The 19435-nt window shown below is 42.8% G+C and overlaps 1 protein-coding gene across 1 annotated transcript in view; it reads right to left on the bottom strand.

Annotated features, from left to right (window-relative positions):
• The window catches only part of PANK4 (pantothenate kinase 4 (inactive)), a 34120-nt gene continuing 14685 nt past the window's right edge, over positions 1–19435 (bottom strand). The window contains exons 12-19 of the mRNA XM_082229987.1: positions 17935–18022; positions 16859–17010; positions 14813–14868; positions 13005–13054; positions 11028–11132; positions 10586–10686; positions 9978–10046; positions 1–1458 (exon numbers count right to left, since the gene is read on the bottom strand). Coding sequence (XP_082086113.1) covers positions 1245–1458; positions 9978–10046; positions 10586–10686; positions 11028–11132; positions 13005–13054; positions 14813–14868; positions 16859–17010; positions 17935–18022 — 835 coding nt within the window. The 3' untranslated portion in view covers positions 1–1244. The remainder of the gene's footprint in view (positions 1459–9977; positions 10047–10585; positions 10687–11027; positions 11133–13004; positions 13055–14812; positions 14869–16858; positions 17011–17934; positions 18023–19435) is intronic.

Here is a 19435-nt window from a genome sequence, read left to right as displayed (position 1 = left end):
TGCCACAAGTTACTTCTTTTAATGTGCTGGGGATTTAAAACGAAAGGGCAGATTAAGTTAGGATACAAGCTACCGCTACACAGAGCTGTCTCTCTCTCCCTGTAGAAGTCTCTTCTAAAACCCTCTCTGCAAGCCAACCACCTTGCCTTACAAACGGAACAAAAGAATTAGCAACATTTTTATGTATCACAAAAGTCATCTAAATAAAAGCAAGTTATGACCAAGCTGCCTCCTTGTATGTATATCTACACATCAAAGTTTGTAGTTTGCCAAGTGTGTGAGAGAGACAGTGTCCTGCAGTGGTTAAGGGTGTTGGACTAGGACCTGGGAGCCCAAAGTTCAAATCTGGGAGCTGCTAGGAGAAAAAAGTGGGATATAAATGCATTAAACGAGAAAGCAAATTGATTTGTTTTGGGAACAGGGAAAAGGGACAAGATACTTTCAACTCAAGTCAGCTTTCTTAGAAGCTTTCTAAGTTTCATTTTTAGATGTGATACGCAATCGGTTCACGAGCAGCTGCCAATTTTGCCTGCTGGTTCAGGCTGGCTTTGCAAACCTTGTGAATTATTTTAACCTGTGGGGCTTCAGATTTAAAGAGTGAGGTAGTGGTAGGGGAAGCTGAGGGCCACAGTCCCTTGGAGCTAGTTTTCCTGCTTCACATTTCTAAAGCAGCTCTTCCAGGCCTGAAGCCTCTGAGAAAATCCTACTGAGTGAGGGTGGGGAATGGGAGCGAAGGATTTGGATCAAAAACAAAAACAGACTTCTCCTCCAGCTCTTTAAAAACTCTATTTGGTATCTGCCAAGTAAATGGCTGGTGTATATTTAGGCCAAAATATAAAAAGAGATTCTTCACTGGCATTTAAATATTTCAATATGAATGTCTCACAGAAGAAAAAAATCAAGTCTTTTCCCATCGCAAACACCACAGCATTAAGATAAGCACTTACAAAAAAAAAATGAAGAGAAAACCCAAAACAATATGAGTGAGATACATAATCCATTACACACACAAACACATATATATCTATATAAAGATATATATATATATGAACAATTGTGTGTGTTTGTATATAATGAATCATATTGTCGCTTTCCTTAAATCATAAAAGCACAATATAAATACGGAATTGTGTGAACTCATTTTCCCTGTGGTAATAAAAATACATTCTTTACAATTAAAGTAAAACTAGTGCAAGTCCTGTTTCCAGCCGCCGCTCACCCCCTGGAGTCTCTCCTCGCCTGGATCATTTGAGGGGCACCTCATACTTGAAAATGACGCTGAAGATCTTCCCGCCGAGGCGATCGGCCAGCCAAGAGTTCTTGATGACGGCAAGCTTGAGGCTCTCGCATTTGAGGGCTGCATAGTAGTTGGTGTGGATGGCGCGGCCCATTCCTTCAATGATGACCAGGTCGGTCTTCCGCTCCCGGACCAGGTTGGCCAAACCTTTGTCTAGACGGCTGAAATAAGATGCGGAGAGCTTGGTGAGTGCGGAATGGGAAAGTGCTCAACTCCATGAAACCTGGGCAGGCCTTCTCACACCTAACTGGGTTTGTGGGGTTTTTCCTGTTCTTATTCTGTCTCTCACAGCTACAATAAGGTAAAGGTAAAGAGACCACTGACCATTAGGTTCAGTCATGACCGACTCTGGGGTTGCGGCGCTCATCTTGCTCTATAGGCTGAGGGAGCTGGCGTTCGTCCGCAGACAGCTTCTGGGTCATGTGGCCAGCATGACTAAGCCGCTTCTGGTGAACCAGAGCAGCACACGGAAACACCGTTTATCTTCCCGCCGGAGCTGTACCTATTTATCTACTTGCACTTTGACGTGCTAATGAACTGCTAGTTTGGCAGGAGCAGGGACCGAGCTCACCCCGTCACGGGGATTCAAACCGCCAACCTTCTGATCAGCAAGTCCTAGGCTCTGTGGTTTAACCTACAGCACCACCCGTGTCCCACAGCTACAATAAACCTACCATTAAAATTATGGACTGGTCATTTCTTTGTCAGAGGGCAAACGGGCAAATTTAGCAGGGGGATCAAATACCTCCCGCCCTCACTGTATCACATGGCTCCCAGGACAGGTTGAGGGGAAGACAGGTGCTGTACACCACAGTGAAAAGCTAATACCGGATTATATACCAGGGATGGGGAACCTTATTTCCCCATTCCCTTCTGGTATCAGCAGTGAGCCAGCGGTAAATCACACTGTGGCAATTGGAGCTAATAGTTGTTAGCAAAAAAACCCCCACCACAATCTGCACAGGAGTGCCAGGCCTAATGGGCACAGCAGCTCGTCCCCGTTAAGTATTGTTCCCATGAAGAAGTTGCTGAGACTGAAGGTCCCCACAGCTGCCCAAGTCTCTTCCGCTCAAGGGCTTTTTCCAAGCAATAGGAGACTGTGCCTGCAAGCCGCTCCATCTGTTTCAACTCTCTTCTGATTCTGGGAGACAAGGGCGGGGGGAGGAGAGCTTGTCACAGCAGGAGGGGGAGAACCCCCCCACACACATGACTCTACACCAGCCCAACTCATTTGTGCCTGTTGGCCTCTCTCTTCCCATTTGCCTGCTTCAGCTTCTGCCTCCGATTCTGGACTGCTCTATACCATGGACTCTCCCAGCTCACTAAGCCCTGTTGCCTCTTCAGCTTCCAACACCTCCTTCTCCTCCCAGTCTTCTCCCTCTGGCCACTCATCGTCATCCCACCACCAATCCCTGGGCTCTGAGCCTTCTTCCCTTGGGGGTTCCCCAGCTGGTGCCTCCCGACATTCCTCTGTCCAGCTAGTCCATGGTGCCTCGCAACCTTCCGAGGGGCCGCAAGTCAGTGGTGGGTGGAGCCAGAGGCAAAACTGGGCGGAGCAACAAATGCAAATGTAACCCTTTCTCCTGTAGGTTAGTTCATCAGCATCATCAGAATTCAAGGGCCTATTCCAGCCAGGCAAAGACAAGCAAGGAAGCTATGAAGCAGGGAGTTTTTTCAGGAGGCAGTGGAAGACAGGAGTGCCTGGCGTGCTCTGGTCCATGGGGTCACAAAAAGCCGGACACGACTAAACAATAGCACGAAGCAAGGCCGGTGAAGTTTGTGGCCCTGCCCCTGTCCTAGACAACAGCACTTTATACAGGCCGCCCACGGTTTGCCTGGGTTAAGGGCAAGCCCAGCATTATGGTCCCATTCACACAGCTCTTATGTCAGTGACACTTCAGATTGGGGCAATGCATGTCAGTTTCACGGCTGCTCCATTCTGCTTCTGGGTTTCTTTGCAAGCGGCAGGAAACTGACACGCATCATCTAAAGGCTTTGCTTTGGCCGTGCTTCTGGAAACTCAGAACAACTCGGTGGAACGACAGTGCTCTACAGACCCTAAAAAACAAACACTTGCTGGACTTCCGGGACGCCGCGGCCACGGGAAGGAGCGAGAGGCAACTCGTCCGAGGAGCCTCGAACAGCGTGGGGGTCTTAGAGGGGTCACGAAGGCTCCGTGAACCCCTAAACCACAGGTGGAATATCCTGTTGGTCAAAACACCCAGCAAGGCTGCGTGTGCTCGCCTGTGTTGCCGGCGTTTAACAAGGCTGGAGCCGCAGCGAGAAGGGGAAGCACCAGACTCCATGCTGTGAAGCCTCAGGCTCCAAGTGAAAGCGGCGGACCTCCGACAGCAGAGGAAAAGCTGGGAAATAGTCTTAAAAGCTTTGAAGAAAGCAGAGGAGGGAGAACATTGGAAAAACAATCAAAGTAAAAAAGCCAAAGGAATTCTGAATGAAGTACCCAGCGGAGAAGTAATTAAAGACAAAAGAAGGAGGAATCCACTACTGGCGGTAAGATTGACAAAGGAGTAAAGCGAAAAGCTGGCAGACGTGAATGAAAGAGCAAGAAAGTAACCGCTAGCGAGGGGAAGGAATTTCCTCGGTAACAAAGTACATTTTACAAAGTACAAAGAGTTGGAAGCAAGGTAATATTGAGGTTTTTTTTTTTTTCTTTTTTGATAGAGAGACTCTTTACCAGGTTTGAGAGGAGGAAAGGAGGTTTCTGAGGCATTTGGTTGATGCTTTAACCGACAGGCTTTTTGAGGACGTTATTGTTAACATCAACTTTCTTGTTTGAAGTGGGGGGAAGAAAGCCTGGGTCCTCCCCAGATTTTAATGCTGGTTTTATGTTAGTGACTTCCCTATGGGTTTAAAAAAGGGAGGAGGAAGCCATTTCGGGACGCAACTTGGCTCTGTTATTCACCATTTCAATTTGTTCTTGATCTATTACGCCTCTGCATGCATTTGAGATTTAAAGGGACATGCGCCAAAAGCTAAATAGGAGAACTTAAACCAGCATAAAGAACACTTCCCGAAGAACCTCCAAGTCTCCAGTAAAGGAAAATTTTTGGTGACGCCAGACTTCTATAATACCACCCTCTAAGAGGGTAAAGACTGTAAAAGGTAAAGACTGTTAAACTTTGTGTATAGTCTGACGCCTACTATCTGCTATTACACCCCATCGCCAGACCCGGTAACCTTTTAACCCATTAGAGACTATTTGTGATCCTGTGCCTCATCCCTTTTTGAAAGACATTAGGACAGAGATTAGCTTCTGGGGGAGATTATTCCAGATCCAAGGACCCACCACAAAAAAGGCCCTGTTATATGTCTTATGGTTATGAATCCTGAGATCTGTGAGTAAATTACAGCCCAGTAATATTCGGAGGGCTGCAGGTTGACCATCCTGGACTATGTTTCTCTATAAACCTGTCTATAAATCTGCTGCATCTATATAACTCCCCAAAAGACGTTAGTGTGGTGGACCCTAAGACCCTTCAAGCCTACAAAATGACAAACGGTGCAAAAAAAGGGGTGGCAACACCAGCGGAAAGGAGGCCGTCAAGACAAGATGATGCTAAAGAAAGCAAAGAAATTAAGGACTATAGTAGTCTGATGGCCGAAATAAGGAAAGAATTCAAAAATAATGAACAATATATTGAGAGAAAATTACTTGAGGTACAAGACATTTTGGATAAGAAATTGGAGGGAGTGGTGGGGGAATTGACAGGAAGGGTTAAAGATTTATCAGTAAGAACTAAGGTTCTGGAAGATTCAATGAAAAAGGTGCAAAAAGATACGAAAACTAGTAAGAAGGAGGTGGATAGAGTTAGAGTAGAAGTTAAAGAGATAGAAAGAGTGCAGGAAGAGTTGTTGGACAATATGGCCATGACGCAAATGAGGCAAAATCAAACCAACCTGAAACTGAGGGGTGTACCAGAGACCCCAAATGAGAATATTAGATTTAAAATGATAAAAGAGCTGGCAACCTGGTTAAATAAGAGTGAGGAGGAGGTAAACTGTCATCTAGTAAATATTTTTCGAATAAGATCAAAATTAGACAGAGCCAGAAAGAAAAAGCTGCCAGGTGATGTAATTGTCATGTTCAACACTTTGGAAATAAGAAATGAAATACTGCAACAGAACCACATAAAAAGGTTATATATTGAAGGAAACCGAATTATTATCTTTAAACAAATTCCTTTGAGATTTCTTCGAAGGAGAGAGGCATACAAAAAATTAACAAACCAATTGAAGAAGAATGGGACATTGTATAGATGGGAGTTTCCTGAAGGCATTTCATTCTACTTTAAGGAAAAAAGGTTTAAATTAAGCACCAGTGTTGAACTCCAAAAATTTGCGAGGATATATGAGAAGGACCTGGGAAAAGTTGAAGGGGAGGCGGAAAGGGAGGAACGACAGAGAGACGAGGAGGGTGAAGGGAGTGAAGAAGAAGAAAAAGAGGAGAGTTTAACAGGAGAAGAGGAAGAACAAGAGGAGGAAAGCAAGGAACAGTAGTTTCTATTTAATCTAGTTAAATTAGCTAGAATAGTTTAATAGATGGCTTTAAAAATAATAAGCTGGAATGTGAATGGTTTGAACAATAAAAATAAGAGGAATCAGATTGCGCATGTATTGCTGAAAAAGAATTGGGATTTAATTTGTCTTCAAGAAACGCATGTAATAAGAAAACACAAGAGGGTATTAAGTAATAAGAGATTGGGATTGGAATTTGTGACCTCCGACAAGGTTAAGAAAAGAGGGGTAGTAATTTATATAAAGGAAAAATATGACCCGCAATTACTGTACAAAGATGAACATGGGAGAGTAGTGGTGGTGCAGATGGTCCTTCATGGAGAAAAAATAGTTGTGGTTGGAATATATGCCCCGAATGAGAAAAAATCAGCTTTCTTTTTGGAATTAGATAATATATTAACGGAATGGATGGATCAGAAAATGATATTGATGGGAGATCTTAATGGGGTGGTGATGCCGAACATGGATAGATTAACAAAAAGACAAGATGGGAAAGAAGGTAAATTACCACGATCTTTCTTTGACATGGTAAATAATTTGGGATTGACGGATGCTTGGAGATTTAAAAATCCTACTGTAAAACAATTCACCTTTTTTTCAAATCCGAATCAGAGCTGGGGGAGGATAGACAGTATTTGGGTCTCGAGGGAATTGGTACAGAACTTAATTAAGTCCGAAATTTGGCCTCGAACTCTATCTGATCATAGTGCGGTTTCCATGGAGTTAAAAGGTAGAGAGGTTAAAACAGCCAGATGGAGAATGAATGAATATTTATTTAATGATCAAAAGATAGTAAATAAGGCTATAGAAACAATTGAAGAATACTTTAGGTGGAACTTAAATGGAGAAACTTCCATAGAGACGGTGTGGGACGCAGGAAAAGCGGTCATGAGGGGTTTTTTGATTCAGAAAAATAGCCAACTAAGAAAAGAAAAAGAAAAAAAGAAAGAGCAGATTTTAACACAGATTATGGAAAATGAAAGAAAATTAACTGCTAACCCTAGTGAAGAGAGTTTAAAACAGAACTTAAGAATATTACAAGCTAAATTTGCCACAATAATTAACCAAGAGATAGAGTGGAAAATTAAGAGGATGAATCAAAAGAACTTTGAGTCCGCAAATAAGATAGGGAAATATCTAGCGTGGCAGCTGAGAGAAAGGAAGAAGCTGAGTATGATCAGCAAAATAAAAGAAGGAGATATGATTATGGAAGAACCAAAGGAAATAAAAAGAATATTCCAAAGATATTATAAGGATTTATATAAAAGAGGAGAGGAAACAGAACAAGAAATAGATCAATTTTTGCAAAAACACCATCTGGAACAAATTGTAGAAGATGAAAGAGCAGCACTAGATGAGATAATAACACAGGAAGAGATAAAAAAGGCTATCAAAAAGATGAAAGCTGAGAAGGCGCCGGGACCGGACGGTCTTCCAGCCAAATATTATAAAATATTAATTAACCAAATATCACCAGTGCTGGGAGAGGTTATGAACAATATATTGAGAGAAGGAAAGATACCTGATACCTGGAAGGAAGCCTATGTTACCTTGATTCCTAAAAAAGAGGTGGACACTATGGAAGTAAAGAACTATAGGCCAATCTCATTATTAAATAATGATTATAAGCTATTTGCAGATATAATGGCGGAAAGATTAAAGAAGGTCTTGATTAATAAAATCCATGGTGACCAAACAGGATTTCTCCCAGGGAGACAATTACGGGATAATGTAAGGAATTTGATTGACATTATTGAATATTTGGACATGAAAATAGACAGAAAAGCTGCACTGGTTTTCATAGACGCCGAAAAGGCATTTGACAATGTTTCCTGGAACTTCCTAAAGAAGGTTTTGGAGAGGATGGGAATTGGCGAAAAATTTAGAAGAGGCATAGAAGCAATATACAAAGAACAGAAAGCAAAGCTGGTGATAAATAATAATACAACAGAATATTTTAACATTTATAAAGGGACCAGACAAGGTTGCCCCCTGTCCCCCTTATTATTTATTATAATTTTGGAAGTACTTAATAAGAGACTGAGGGAGGCAACAGAAGTGAAAGGAATTAGAGTAGGAAAGAAGGAATTTAAAATTAAAGCCTTCGCCGACGATATTGTTCTGACTTTGGAAGATCCACAAGATAGTGTAAAAGAAGCATTACAAAAAATTGAGGAATTTGGAGAGGTGGCAGGTTTTAAGGTAAATAAGAATAAAACTAAAATGCTGGTTAAAAATCTAACTAAGGAAGAAACGAAAGATCTAGAACAAAAAGTGGAAATCATGGTGGTGAAAAAAGTGAAATATTTGGGAGTGTGGATCACGGCAAAAAACATAAACCTATATAAAGATAATTATGAAGTTACATGGAAAAAAATAAAGAAAGATCTGGAAATATGGGAGAGGATGAAATTTTCCTTTTTAGGAAGGATAGCAGTGGTTAAAATGAATGTTTTGCCGAGAATGTTGTTTCTATTTCAAACTCTTCCAGTTATTAAAGGTTTAAAACAATGTAAAGAATGGCAGAGAACCCTGATGAAATTCATCTGGCAGGGGAAAAGACCAAGGATTAAAATGAAAATATTAACTGATAAAAAGGAAAGAGGAGGTTTTGCTCTCCCAGATTTGAGTTTATATTATGAAGCAGCGTGCCTACTTTGGCTAAAAGATTGGATAAAACTGGAGAACAGAGACCTGTTGGATTTAGAAGGTTTCAATAATTGGTACGGGTGGCACGCATATCTCTGGTATGAGAAGGTGAAAGTCCACAGGGCTTTCTTAAATCATATTTTCAGGGGACCAATATATCAGGTCTGGGAAAGAAATAAGAACCTTCTTGAAAGAAAAACACCATGGTGGATCTCACCGGTAGAGGTCTTAACAAAAAAAAAAACCAACATGGAAGGGAAGACAGCCACTTACGAAGATTTGGTAAGAAAATCAGAACAAGGGCTTAAACTTAAACCTTATGAGGAAATAAAGGATCAATTCACCGGTTGGTTACAGTATCATCAGGTGAATGATATGTTAAAGCAAGATAAAAGAAAAATGGGCTTTGAGGACAAGAAATCAAAATTCAATATAGAAATAATAGAAGGTAAAAACAAAACATTGTCTAAATTATACAACATATTACTGGAATGGCATACAAAAGACGAGGAAGTCAAAGAGGCAATGATTAAATGGGCAATTGACTTCGGCTATAACATCGAGTTTGAAAAGTGGTTGAAATTGTGGAATAGAGATATTAAATTTACGGCCTGTACGAGTTTGAGAGAAAATGTCTGGAAAATGCTCTATAGATGGTATCTCACGCCGGCAAAATTAGCTAAAATCTATAGATCAGAAAATAAGACATGCTGGAAATGTGGTGAAGTGGAGGGAGACCTCTACCATATGTGGTGGCAATGCAACAAGGTGAAGGTTTTTTGGGAAGCAATTTATAATGAACTTAAAAAAGTTTTTAAATATACTTTTCCCAAAAGACCTGAGGCCTTTTTGCTGGGAATTATGGGTAAGGAAATAAAAAATGAAGATAAAAAAATTTTTCTCTATGCCACCACAGCCGCAAGAATTATGCTGGCACAAAACTGGAAAACAGAAAATATACCTAACGTAAGTGACTGGCAGGTCAAAATGATTAACTATGCCGAGCTAGATAGATTAACAGGCAGAATACGAGACCAAGACGACCAGAAATTTCAAAAAAATTGGAGTAAATTTTGGAAATATATTGGAACGGATATATAGGAGGAACTGGCGGTATTAGAAAAACTTTATCAGCTAATAAGTATAAACTTTAATAAACTAATTACGCAATCCGGGATTTATTTGATACTTACCAAAAGGGTGGAGGGAAGTCAAAGGCTAAGTAGAGCCTAATGCTTATATTATTTTTTTTGTATGATTGTATGCTTACTTTTTGTATAGCATGAAAATAGGATGAATAATTTATGTTAAAATGTCTATTTTTGTATTTGTTTGTCCTTTTTTTTTTCTTTTACAAATTCTGAATAAAAATTTACTTGCAAAAAAAAAAAACAAACACTTGCTGCCCCCTTGTGGTGAGAAGGAGGACTTTTCCCCCAGACTGTTATCACCTGAGCTTTCTGTGCTCGCAATATACAGGAGGGAGACCTCTTACCTGAGGTCCAAGCAGGGTGAACTTGAGCCTGTCTGTACCAAGAGCAATTTCTCTTCCTTCAAGGCATCTCTAAAAGGAGGCAGATGCATAATTTTAAGATCAGCTTCAATGTTCACATGCTACGAATATGCCGGGTCTTGGGTTTACAAGAATTCTTCAATATTATGCAAAATTAAGAGTCGTACTCAACGAGGCCCTACATAGAGCAGACCCAATGAAATTATGAACCTAAGTTGGTCACGTTCATCCATTTCAATGGGTCTACTCTGAACAAAATCAGGATTTGGAGCAACCCTTGGTCTTAAACAGGTGCGGAGAACCTTTGGCCCAGCAAGATGTTGCTGAACTTCAACTCCCATCAGTCCCAAAAAGCATAGCTGGGGATGATGGGAACTGAAGTTCAGGAACATCTGGAAGGCCATCTGGTCTCGAACATCACAGCACAAAACCCCAAAACCTTAAGCTTTTATTTAGCAGAGTATCATTCAAACTCTTTGCTTCTGAACTCTCAACAAACCACCAGCAATCCAGACTTTGTGTTAAGTCTCAAACCTTCTCTTTTAAGAGCATGCCAGCCCAAAGAGAAGAAACACCATACTGGTCCTCACCGTATGACAGGATCCGTAGCTGCTATCCTCTCTGTAACAAGCAGGGACTCACTGTAGGTGACATCATTTAGCGCAGGCCCAGAATTGCAAGCCAATATAACCTGTGAGCACACACAGAGAGGAAAGGCAAGTGTCACATTGGGCCAAGTGTGAAAAGTTCAATGTACACTTCTGTATGTGAGTTGAAGTGAAGATATAAACTGTAGGAGAGCACCAGGAGGTGGGATTAACCTCCTACTCCAATAATATAGCCTCCACTAGAGCTTTCCAGTCACCAAGTGGTTCAGTATAGGATAGTTTCTTCTATCCGATCCATGAGGAGCTAAGGCAAGTTTGCTGAAATAATCTTTCCCCCCAGTTACTTCTTCTCAAATAACTACATCAACAGTGATGAGCTAGCTTGAGGCAGTTTACCTTAGGCTGTCACCGTAATTCAACTGACCTCTGTGCCCCTAGAGAGCAGCTCCCTGACAAAGGGGAAGACGCCTAATATGATGTCTATTCCACTGTTATCTGCAAAAATTAAGGCACATTTATGAGGGGAGGCCTGTAAAAGAAAAAGAAAAGTATCATTCAGAGAAGCACCGACAGGCTGCAGGTTAAAATATGTACACGGAGTTAACAGTGTGACCCAAACCATGTCTATTCAGAAGTGAGTTCCATTGAATTCAGTGGATCTTACTCTCAGGTAAGTGGAGTTAGGACTGTAAGCAAAAAACCACTTTTGCTGGAAAGTCTATAGGCTACTCTTTCAGCTCAACAGATTCTGCCTGAGAAAATGACCTCCGTAGGAAGATGCAGTATGTCTGCCCTAGAGCAAAAGATGTCCATCGGCTGCTCTGAGTTTGCCTGTACCTCGAATTCACAAAACGTAACTGGCTGTACTTTTGAATAAATAAGGTATACTATTCATTGTATCAAATTGTAGATTTCAACGGAGGTCTCGTAAAGTTCAACGAAAAAAGCAGAAGACCCAGTGGATCAGTTCATTCTCTAGTCAGTTCATGCATAAGGTCCATACATGTAAAAGTATCTATTCCACCTGTCTGTTCAAAGAGTCCAGTAATCCACATGAAGGGCTGTTACAGTTCTACAGAATCCTTTAACAGAGTCTAAGACAAGGATTTCCGGAATATTAGCCTTGTTTCGCCACCCTAGGCTTCATCAGTAGAACAGGCTCATATGTAATATTACAGGATAGTGGATCTTATAGCATGGTAGTGGTTGCAGTCCGTTGAAATCTACAATTTGATACAATGAATAGTATACCTTATTTATTCAAAAGTACAGCCGGTTACGTCTTGTGTGTTTATTATGTTTCACGTAACCATAGGTTTGTTGTTGTTGTTGTTGTTGTGTTGTTCCTCAAATTCAACAAGCTTAAAGCTATGGCGCAGCCTGAAAGGCAGTTGGCACCCACATCACCTTCCTTTTGGCTCTATATGAAGGGATCTCCAATCCAAATCTGTGAGGGTGGGGCAGAGGTCACAACAATTAGTTGTTTTTTTAAAGGGTGTAGGCCAGTTTTCCCTCAAACTACTTGGGCCAGAGCCCCCTTGGACACCAGCACATTGCAAAATCCAGAGTTCTTTCTATGGATTCACCTTTCAAAACAGTGTTTTGGTAGTCTTTGTAATGGTCTGGGCCAAGTCCTGTCTCCACTGGGCTTTTCTAAATAGGCTATTTTATGGGATTCCGTAGTTCTGTGGCTGGTGGCCAAGTGGCTGAAACGTCAACAGAGGAATCTCACAAAAAGCGGATGCTAAGCAGGGACAATGACTGAGAAGATTTTGGATTTTGTTAATGTAGAGCAAAACTCAGAGATTCTGCCATAGGTGAAGTACAAATGACTTTTTTTTAAAAAAAAAAAAGTGGCTTCCTTTCTTATACAAAGCAGCTGTTCCAGAGAGGAAATCAGAAATCTAGGGAGAATCTTGTCTATCTTCCTCTTCTAATGTCACATTGTTTGGGTTTACACTTGGTCTTACTTCATAAAATGCATGTTCAAAACCATTTTGCTTCTATATTTAGAGGTAATCATGTATTATCCTCCAAACCCCTTTTGCTCCATTTTGTTTCACTTTAGCACTTGAGTTACTGATTGCATGCAAATCAGCCTTCTTGTTTATTGTGGAATGCTGTATTCTTCTGCATCCTTCTTTTATGAAATTAACTTGTCTTAAAATAAGGAATATTAAAAGGGAGAGAGAGTCTATCAGTTTCAATGATCTGCAGCTGAAAAGGGGAGACACACACACCCCTATCTTTTGTCCAGCTGCATTATATTCAGTAGTTAAGAGTGACTGCTTGTAGCTTGTTGTAACCTGCCTTGGCACCTTGGTAAGTAGTAGCAGTAATAGTAATAGTAATAGTAATAATAATAATAATAATAATAATAATAATAATAATAATAATATACCTTGAGTCGTGCCAGCCATTCATTGTAGGAATCTTCAAGCCAGGGGCGTTCTGTACAATGGCACAAAAACCAACACATTATCAAAACGTTAAGGACAGGTCAATCACTCAAGAAAATCTGAAGGGAAGCATTCTGGGCTCATCTCTTGACCAGAGGTCTAAAGAGCACTGGAGGCTACGACCCCTGTCCTCGAGGAACAAAGGAAGCTGCCCGAAACTTGTTGCTCCATCTAGCTCAACGCTGTCTACTACAGCGACTGGCAGCAGCTCTCTAGGATTATGGACAGGTGACAAATCCAGTCACACCTGGAGATGCTGGGGACTGATCTTGGGACCATGCTCATGCAAAGCAGAAGCTCTACTGCATGAGAAGATGCTTCACCCCCAGTGGTCCACTTAGCTCAGTATTGACTACACTGACTGGAAGCAGCTCTCCAACATTTCAGGCAGTGGTCTCTTCCAGCCCGACTGGGAGATGCTGGGGATTGAAATTGGGACCTTTTGAATGCAAAGCAGGTGCTTGGCCATTGAGCTATGGCACTTGCCAGGGCAAGAGGGAGACCAGCCTGTCCTTATCTTGTACAAGGGTTTGAGAGCACCAGCTGTTAGTGGCACAGAGACTGCCCAACCGAAGGGCTTCTGGTGTGTACAAGTTGCTTTGATTGGCCTGGGGTGGAAGGTGGGGAATTTAGCCTGTTGCAAGTCACTTTGAGAAGCAATCAGTCCAAAGACAGGGGGTATTAATATTCATAGTAAATAAAATAATAGTGTACGCTTCAGGGCCACACCTGCACATTCAGAGAATGCTGAAGCTCCCGCAAGCTGGGAAAAGACCACTTGCCCACTTGCTCTAAGTAATACTTCTGGTGGCAGAACTAAGATTGGAACAAGCTTCCTTGCAGTTTAACCTTTCCCAAGATGAGCTTGATTTCGTTGGCTCGGGCAAACTCCGGACAATGGTTTGTTGTTCAATAAGGTTCTACTCTAATCCGAGTGAGTTATATCCATTCATTTCAATGGGTCTGCTTGGAGTGTGACCAATGTTGGAAGTGACCCCATACTTTCAGCGCAGGACACGAGGCATGGGTAGGAGTTGCTGTAGGCCACAATTTGCAGAACTTTTAAATTCTCCTGCTCACATAATTTTATTTTGTTTTTTAAGACGATGCAGCTTTCAGCACTGCCTCTCCCCATATAAACTGACCCAGATGCTGTGCTTGTTATCTGAGGCCCTTCTCTGAGAGAGGTTCGGAGGTTGACAACATGACAACGGGCCTTTTCTGTGGTGGCTCCACATTCCTGGAATGCTTTCCCCAGAGAAGCTCACCTGGCATGTTTGTTACATATATTTAGGTGCCAAACAAAAACATTCCTCTTTACCCAGGCTTTTGGCCATTAAACAATCTGTGGCCTTTTTTTAAAAAAGGGAGGGGCTGTTATCATGATTTTTTGGGTGGTTGTTTTATTGATTTTTTATTATTATTACACTATGTAAATTTTAATGCACACTGCCCTGGGATCTTTGGATAAAGGGCAATATATAAACTGAAATAAATAATAAATAATAATAATAATAATAATGTCCCAATACTGTCTGGCAGTAGTACTTCAGGGTTTCAGACAGGGGTCCAGCAACACCCCCATCCCTAGCCTAGAGGCTTTTACACAGCTATCTGCTCTTAAGGATGCTCCGCGTTCGCAACCAGCCATAGCGCCCCCGCCCCCACCCCGCGATGACAGGGATGCCCCCTACCTGATACATGCCGATATCACAGAAAGATACTAAAAGGGAGAGTTTCTGCCCAATACCTTGCAGTTTTTCCTTGGCTTCCTCAAATCCAAACTGCGGCTCCGTTTCAAGAACGCTGGGTATCAGGGAAGAGAGAGAAAGAGAAGGAAGAATGTGAATATTGGGGGTGGTGAGATGCTTGGACCAAACAGATCTGCAGCTGAACAAGGCATGTGCTACCCCTCCAGGATTTACTTATTAAGAAATAAACATCTCTCAGTAGTGAGCCTGGAAAAGAGGACAGCAGATGTACTGTGTCCAAATAAAATAAAAAAAAATGTTTAGAGAGACAATGAACAATAGGTCACATTTCAAGAAGGAAGAAGAGAGCCCCGCTGCAAGAAGACTGGCAGGGAGGCACATGAAAGAGTCGCCTGCAGAAGCAGACCATCAGACCACCTAGCCCAGTTTGGCCTAAATCTCAACTGGCAGCAGCTTTCCACAGTTTCGGGCAAAGGGCGGGTCTTTCCCATGACTTGCTCTCTGTAGATGATGGGAATTGAAACTGCATGCAGAGGATTATTTCCTCTGCCACTGGACCACACAATAGACACAAAACAGGAACACAGGAGGCTCCCTTATACTAGGTCAGAGCATTGGGTCCACCTGGCTCAGTAATGTCTACACTGACTGACAGTGGCTTCTCCAGGGTTACAGTCAAGAGTCCCTCCCAGCCCTACCTGCAGATGCCAGGGACTGAACCTGGGACCTTCTGCATGCGAAGCAGGGGCTCCAGCCACTGAGCTACAGTCCATCCCTAAATGAAGGTAATAGCACAGGTGGCGCCATGGGTTAAACCACAGAGCCTAGGGTTTGCCGATCAGAAGGTCGGCGGTTCGAATCCCCGCAATGGGGTGAGCTCCCATTGCTCGGTCCCTGCTCCTGCCAACCTAGCAGTTTGAAAGCAAGTAAAAGTGCAAGTAGATAAATAGGTACCACTCCGGCGGGAAGGTAAACGGCGTTTCCGTGCGTTGCTCTGGTTTGCCAGAAGTGGCTTCGTCATGCTGGCCACATGACCCGGAAGCTGTACGCCGGCTCCCTCGGCCAATAAAGTGAGATGAGCGCCACAACCTCAGAGCTGGTCACGACTGGACCTAATGGTTTACCTTTACGTCCCTTCCAGCTTGTGAAAAGGGCTGTGCCCTGCCAACCTCTGCCTGCCCTTCACCAGCATGCCTTCTTGCTTACATCCAGTTCAGATGGCAGCACTGGCTCCACTCCCTCTTTGCGCTTCCTGCCCTACCAGCCTCTGCCAGAGTTATTTCCACTAATATATAATCCACCCAGCCCTATTTATAGGCGCCAGTTTGAGAGGAAGTAGGGCTGGACTGCAATTCTTAATTTCGTCAAGTATCAGTGTATGCGCACAAACACATTTCAAAAATCGGAGAGGAAGTCCACCTCTAAGAGGAGGAGACTACCCACTTCAGAAATATGGCTTCAGTTCATCAAAGACGTTAAAAAACAGGGACTCAGATGTGTTGGAGGGGGTGAGACTTCCTAGCATGCCCCTATCATCATCACGCTAGGGAAACAAATGCTTGATTAGTCTTACAGCTACACTAGGGTTGCCATATTTCAAAAAGTAAAAACCAGGACACCCCAAAAGTTCCTGAGTTGTTGTTGGTTTTTTTTGGAAACTCCAAAGTTGTTGAGCCAATTTTCTTTGATTGACTTGCCTAAGATCCAGCACAAAGCGCCACCTTTTGAAAAGCCCCCTCCCGGTGAAATCCCAGTATGGCAGCCCTAAGCTACACATACTGCTAAGTTCTGTATTTATCATGTCAGCAAGCTGCCAACCAAGTTAAGTGCTAATGAAGTGATCTCTCATGCAATGAGTTGTGTTGTTGTTTTTTTAAAGGGAATTAATCTGCCCACTTCAGTCACATGGGGAGATTTAGCCACACCCAAATACCATTAATGGAACGTAAAACGATTTGCAGATGGCAAAGCAGAAGTCATTAGCGCACTTGCTGGAAAAAGAAGAAATAAAATACAAGGGGCATTCAAAGTCTTTTGAGGGGAGGGGGGATGCAGAACTGTACAAAGATGGTTAGAACACCTACTCTGAGACTGCTTTTGCTCCCCAGTCAAAGACGTTCCCCGCAAGAAGTCCTTTCACCAGAGCGAACTGCCGCTCCTCCCAGCCTAGTGAATCCAAAGAGTCGATAACGCTCTGGTAACACTTTAGTGCGATGCCGTTTTCTTTCTGTTTTACCTGCAAGAAAGTAAGGCACAAGGTGATATGCACAGGGAGGAAGGATAAGGCTCAATTCCTTTAGAAGCGCCTTTTCCCTCCCCCCACCCCAAGCTCTCTGCTTTGTAGCCTCCAATGGGATCATTGAATAACCACAGTTGACAAGAGCATATAAAAAGAGCCATTTCTCACAGAAATTGCTAAAAATGCTCAGAGGTGGATGTTTCTAGAACCCAGCAGTAACATCTTCATTACAAAGCAGCAATGTGAGTTTGGTGCTGGGAAAAACAATAAGTGTGACAGAATTCAGAGACGGGGTCTTTTTGGTGTTGGCTCCCTAATTATAGAAATCATGAAAAGCATTATACCTGGGCACCTGCTGTACAGGCTTTCAAATGAAACTGCTTTTTTTGGACTGCCTGTTTTTTGGAGGGTGGGGAAGGGGTTTTGCCTATTTTGTCTGTGTTTTTTTCCAAAAATGTTATTTACAAAAACAGGTACCTTTCTAGTCTTACATCCCTGCATCTTGGGTTACAATTTTCAACAAAACAATTCCATCTTTTAGCAACATCTCACCTCTTTTAGGTATCTTCCCAGCACTTTCTCACTCCTAGAGTCTTGCATACATGCAGGGCATTCATTTGTACATTTACAATTGTACATTTGTACATTTACCCCATTACTCTGGACTCTTCTTTATCAACTGCTCTGGAGGGGAAATCCTCAGGGCAGGGACCTGAATCTGCAGTTTGTCTATTACTGCTCATGGGAAAGAAAATATTTGAGAATCTATGGGTTGTAAACAGCGCTAGTGGTACTCAGGAATAAACCCAGTGATGTTAATACATCTGGCTGAGGTTCATTAGTTTCAATGGGTCTACTCTGAGTAGGACTTAGGTAAGGCTTACTTGAGCACAGCCAGAAGGTTAAGGAGGAAACACTTACCTTGGAGTAGGGATCTGGGAAGTTGAACTCATTCAAACAGTGCTCCCTTGTATCCAGCAGACTTCTAACAGTTAAGGTGCCGTAGGCACTGGGGAAGATGAAAGGGGAAGGACAGGGAGGACATAGGTCAGCTGAGAACACAGAAACCTTATACTGAATCAGACCACCGGTCTATCTAGCCCAGTACTGTATACACCTGGTCCCTACCGCCCACTAATGGGCGTTTCAGGATTCTAGGTGGGCGGTAGGGAGCTCTACAGCACAAGCTGAATCCTCCTTCTGTCGAGCACTGGTGGGCGGTGAGGAAATTTTACCATCAAGAAAGATGCATTAGTGGGCGGTAAGTATAAAAAGGTTGACTGCCTCTGGTTTAGGCTGACTGGCAGAGGCTCTTCAGGAATTCAGACAGGAATTCCCAGTCCTACTTGCGAGATGCCTGGGATTGAACCTGGAACCTTCTGTGTGCCACTGAGCTCTTGCCCTTCCCCTTTCTAGCCATGCAGGGTAATTAAGGGCAACTTTTGCTCTGCTAGTTATATCCCTCTCTCATGCATCTCAAGATAATTAAGTGGCTTGCTCTCAAAAGGTATTCCATGGTTCTCTGGAATTCCCTTAGGAGTGAAGCACGCAGCCAGCACTGTTGCTTTCAACACGGGTTGAATACGTTCCTCCCTCCCTAATCTTTCCAAATTAGTCTGTTTCCTTCTGCACTTTAAACTTCTTGCTGGGTTTTTAAGAGCTTCATACTGCGCTTTATGATTGGCATCCTGCTTTATATTCCATTCTTCACTTTTTACGCTAGCTTGCTGTTCGGTTGTATCTTATTTTTACATGACACTGCGGCAGAGCTGATGGTGGTGGTTTTTTAAAGAGATCATCAGCTGCTTTGGGGAGGAAGTTATTCAAACAGCAAGGGACAGAGAGTTTCAAACACACATATAGTGAAATAAACTAAAGGAGGAGTGGATAGGAGCTGAACGGAGACGGGGAAAAAAAGGACAGACAAAAGGAAAGATTTCCAGCGCATATCCCAACTATGGAAGTAATTACCATGCAATGCACTGACAGCCACTAACTGATTCAACAGTCATGGAGGGTAATTTATCAATGGCTACAAGTTCTGTTCCCCATGTACTTCCCTTCAGAAAGCCTTTGAATTAATAGTTGCTGGAAAATCACAGGAGAGAGGCGGCTATGGCCCTCATGCCCTGCTTGTGGGTTTCCTCAATACATCCAGTTCAGGAGTGTGGAAACTCAGACCTGGGGGCCGAATCTGGCCCTCGGGACTTGCTTCAGGCCACACCCCTTCCCCAGTCGCACTGGCTTGAATGTGTCCTTGAACGCCAATAATTCCTCCTGCTTCTTTGGAGGACAGAGGTGTGCTTACAGCACAAAGGCGTTGGTGATTTTTTTGCCCAGTGTGGCCCCCAGAAGGTTGAAAAAGCTTCCCTTTCTCTGATGTAGCTGGCCAGAGCAGAAAGCCCCAAAGCCCTGCTGGATC

This window comes from Podarcis vaucheri, assembly GCF_965113315.1.
Source record: "Podarcis vaucheri genome assembly, chromosome: 7".
NCBI classification, from domain to species: Eukaryota; Metazoa; Chordata; class Lepidosauria; order Squamata; family Lacertidae; genus Podarcis; species Podarcis vaucheri.
The sequence above is the reverse complement of the archived record's forward strand: the minus strand, read 5'-3'. Positions and strand labels throughout refer to the sequence as shown.